Below are 1,262 nucleotides of genomic sequence, written 5' to 3'. Positions count from 1 at the left end.
CTCGAGGCCTTTATATCGACGGTGCCGATTACCTCGGAGCCGAAGATGTCATCGTCTTTGACCTGGAATGTCAAGCTAGTTACAGGGTGTGCCAGTGGGATATGGAAGCGTTGGTTCCATTTAGGGTTGAAGGTGTTCTTGATGACTCGAGTGCGAGCCACGGTGACCGTAGAGGCTAGAACTTTGACGTAAGGGTTGCAGAAATCGACGACTTTGTGTTTGCGGGGGGCGTAGGTGGAGGTGTGAGGGGATTCGATAGTGTCACTGCCAATGCAGGCGGCGAAGCAACGGCGGAGCTGGCGAATATTGAGGAGGGACAAGTTGGGTAGGTGTTGAGCTTCCACGATTTTCAATTCAAGGTCACCGTGGAGGTAAATGGCATGCTGGTTTGAACCGAACTTGAGCTCCGCCATTTTCACAAAGCTGAGGTGGCAACAACCATGGCCTTCTCTGCTCGAACTGTAAAATTTTTATAGGGAAGAAAAAGAAAGGTTGAGTAAAATTTGTAGAGTGAAGGAAGGAAAGAATACTTGAATGGTAAGAAAACTGGATTTGGTTCCTTGCTTTGTATGTAGCAGCATAGTGTGGAGTGTGGCCCTCGTGGTGCTTTCATTTATTTATTTATTTATTTTTTGGTTGTTGATTTTGAAGATGAAGATTGGAGAACCAATTTTCACTTTGATCACATGGTTTATTACGTAACATGGGTTTCCTAACTTTCGTTTGTCACCTCATGACCTCAGTAGTTTTTATCTATAATACATTGATAAGGGTTTCTTTTTTAAACAATTTTGAAAGTAAAAGAATCAAAAGTAAAACATTTTAAAGTATTATGATGATTTTGAAACAAATATCATACTTTGAGTAACAAGTGTCCGTTTGGGAATAGATTATTAGTTGAAAGTAAAATTTTTTTAGGATAAAACTAAAATATAGCTAAAATAGTATAGTAAGACCCATAAATAGTACCAAAAAGTATAATGAGACTCATGAATAGTTACAAAAATAAGCTGAATAATAACAAAAATAAGCTAAATTGTAAAAAGAAAAAACTGACTTTTTAAGCCAATGCCAAATGTAACCCAAATATACAATTTAACTTATTTCAGTACTATTAATCTTTGTACCACAATTTGCACCACAATTTGAATCTGTACAGTACTATGATACCCAGGCCTATCCAGGCCCATTTGAGCCTTGAGCTCTAGCCCGACATTTAGTCCATATTGCCCCTTGGCCCGGGCCTTAGGCCACCCTAAAGC

The 1,262-nt window shown here is 39.4% G+C and overlaps 1 protein-coding gene across 1 annotated transcript in view; it reads right to left on the bottom strand.

Annotated features, from left to right (window-relative positions):
* Window positions 1-413, bottom strand: part of LOC112038851 (phospholipase D delta-like) — a 38,796-nt gene extending 38,383 nt beyond the window's left edge. The window contains exon 1 of the mRNA XM_065773731.1: window positions 33-413. Coding sequence (XP_065629803.1) covers window positions 33-413 — 381 coding nt within the window. The remainder of the gene's footprint in view (window positions 1-32) is intronic.
* Between the last annotated feature and the right edge of the window lie 849 nt (window positions 414-1,262).

The sequence above is a fragment of the Quercus suber genome, unplaced genomic scaffold, assembly GCF_002906115.3.
Source record: "Quercus suber isolate HL8 unplaced genomic scaffold, Cork oak 2.0 scaffold_79, whole genome shotgun sequence".
Classification (NCBI taxonomy): Eukaryota; Viridiplantae; Streptophyta; class Magnoliopsida; order Fagales; family Fagaceae; genus Quercus; species Quercus suber.
Note: the sequence above shows the minus strand (reverse complement) of the source record. Positions and strands in the feature narration are given on the sequence as shown.